Genomic DNA, 2,321 nt, shown 5'->3' with positions numbered 1-2,321 from the left:
GAACCGCAAAATTAGGCTCTGACACTTCCCCAGGTATCCCAGGAAATTTGTTCTCGTTGTATTGTAGTCTGAACTCTTCTGTCCTGACCAGACCTGTAAACACTATTGGCAAAGCGATTGCAGAGGACCTTGTTTATTAGCACTAATGCAGCTCTGTTGCCAGTGCAAACCTGTTTTTTTGCTAGATCCCTAGGCTACATGTATTTTTGCATGGGTACATCACATTACTGACTTATGGCTGTTGATGGATTAGTAACAAGCCTAGGGTTTGCTTCTTTTGGCTTTTATTTTTTTTCCTCCTTCATGTATTGCTTCCAGTGAGAGAGCCCACAGCATATTTTTATCACTGCCAAAATGGAAAGTCTTGCACTTTGTGCTATTAAATCCCACTCCTATATCCTAGTCCTCCTGGGAGTCAAAGTCATCTGGTCTGATATTCTGATTGACTTCAACTTTGTATCGTCTCTGCATTTTATTCAGAATCAGCCTCTCTTGCTGCATTTCAGCTTATCTGAGACACAACACAAAAAACAAATGGATCATGGTTTATTCTGTGGCAGAATCTTATAAATAATGATTGTTAATGCCAGTAACCCATATGCCATGGAGAAACAAACTATATTTGTTAAATGCATAAAATGAAAGCAAGGATCTGAAAGATGTCATGTGAAAATGTGAATGTGAAAATATAGACATACCTGTGGATATGATCTGAGCCACTGGATTTCAAGCATTGTGACTTTGGGCTGCATGCAGTGATTCTGTTGTCTACAAGTAGCTTTGCAGAAATTGTACCTGGATTGCTGTCTTCCTTTCCAGACATCATCATAAAAACCACTAAAGAAAACAGTGAAGAGGAGAAGTATCAATGGTTTTCTCCATGTGAACTTTATTTTTATTGGAAAAATTAGTTTATTCAATTACATTTTCTTCAAATATGAAAGTCATTTCTTTGTTTACCTTTCAGGGTGTGGATGAAATTCAAGCATATATTCCTGATGCAGTATGGTACGAGTATGAAACGGTGAGTAAATGCAGAGGATACTATAGGGAGATTTTCTAAATGGCTATATGAGGAAATGACACTGTCAGCCCTGCTTTGGTGACAGAGACCTAAAGTAAAGCCCAGAGGAAGGAAATGGTGAGACAAGGGTGATGGGGTAAGTGCACAAATCAACACCTCAAGAAAGAACGGAGAAGCGTGGAACGTACCACAGGAGACAGATTGATTGGAAGCTTTAGCAAAGACCATGTTTGAAATGAAACAAACCAGAATAATTCTAATTCTGATTCTAGTACACAAGAGCCTGCAGTTTTTGTTTACTAATCTCATTTCTGCAAATAAGTTTCCCACAGCTGCGATGATCCTTTTGATGGGTGAAAAAGGATATTCTTCATGTCAGAGTCCCAACAGGACTTGCTCTCTGCATTGACTGAGCCAAAACTAAATAGTGAGAGATGTTGATTTATGTGTTGATTTATGACATTAGATCAGACTGATATGCAGTTGTTTTATGCTTATGTGTTGATTGGCTCATGATATTTACATAACTGAAGGCTTTTCAATAAGGAAGCATTAAGATAATCTCAGGACTTCAGAAAACATTCACAGCAGTGAGTAATGCAACATAACTATTCTCTTTTACATCTCTGTCAATAAGGGGGCAAAAATGGCAGTGAGAAAACAATGGACCAGTCTGTACCTGCCAGCAGACAAACTGGGACTTCATTTGAGAGGAGGCTATATTTACCCTATTCAACAACCAGCTACTACAACAGTTGCAAGGTATGCTTCAAAACCAAATGCTTTTGTGGTTTGGGGCCTTTTTCAGCACTGGGCTGAGGGCTTTCCAATTGGTAGCAGCCCACTGCATTTAGCATTTTCACCTTGAAATATGGAGATAACTGTGAGCCATACCACTTCCACAACTCCGTAATTTATAGGTTCAGTGATTAATTACAGGTTTTTTTGCATAACATTTTGTAAACTTGCCATGTATTTTAATCTGTTTATATGAAAATTGAAGACAACCAAGGACTGATCTAAGGCAATTCTCAAAGTATTGCAACCACATTTGAGTATCGCATTCTTAACATGAGCATGAAGGATGTATTAAGACTGTTTAACTATTTGTTATACATGGAAGACAGAGACCTTTCCTTTCCACAGCCGCAAGAATCCAATGGGACTTATAATTGCCCTGAATGACAACAATGCAGCTTCTGGGGACTTGTTCTGGGATGATGGAGAATCAACAGGTAAGCAGTTCCCAGTGGTGAAATAAGTATGATTAACAAGGCATTAGTACTTAAAAGTGTCA

General features: G+C 38.6%; 1 protein-coding gene across 1 annotated transcript in view; it reads left to right on the top strand.

Annotated features, from left to right (window-relative positions):
- Window positions 1-2,321, top strand: part of LOC104468640 (maltase-glucoamylase, intestinal-like) — a gene marked incomplete at its 3' end in the record, with an annotated part of 27,317 nt that overhangs the window by 19,710 nt on the left and 5,286 nt on the right. Inside the window, 3 exon segments of the mRNA XM_010082843.1 lie at window positions 968-1,024; window positions 1,662-1,786; window positions 2,171-2,259. Coding sequence (XP_010081145.1) covers window positions 968-1,024; window positions 1,662-1,786; window positions 2,171-2,259 — 271 coding nt within the window.

Source organism: Pterocles gutturalis, unplaced genomic scaffold, assembly GCF_000699245.1.
Source record: "Pterocles gutturalis isolate BGI_N339 unplaced genomic scaffold, ASM69924v1 scaffold6710, whole genome shotgun sequence".
Taxonomy (NCBI): domain Eukaryota; kingdom Metazoa; phylum Chordata; class Aves; order Pterocliformes; family Pteroclidae; genus Pterocles; species Pterocles gutturalis.
This window is presented reverse-complemented; position numbering and strand designations above follow the sequence as displayed.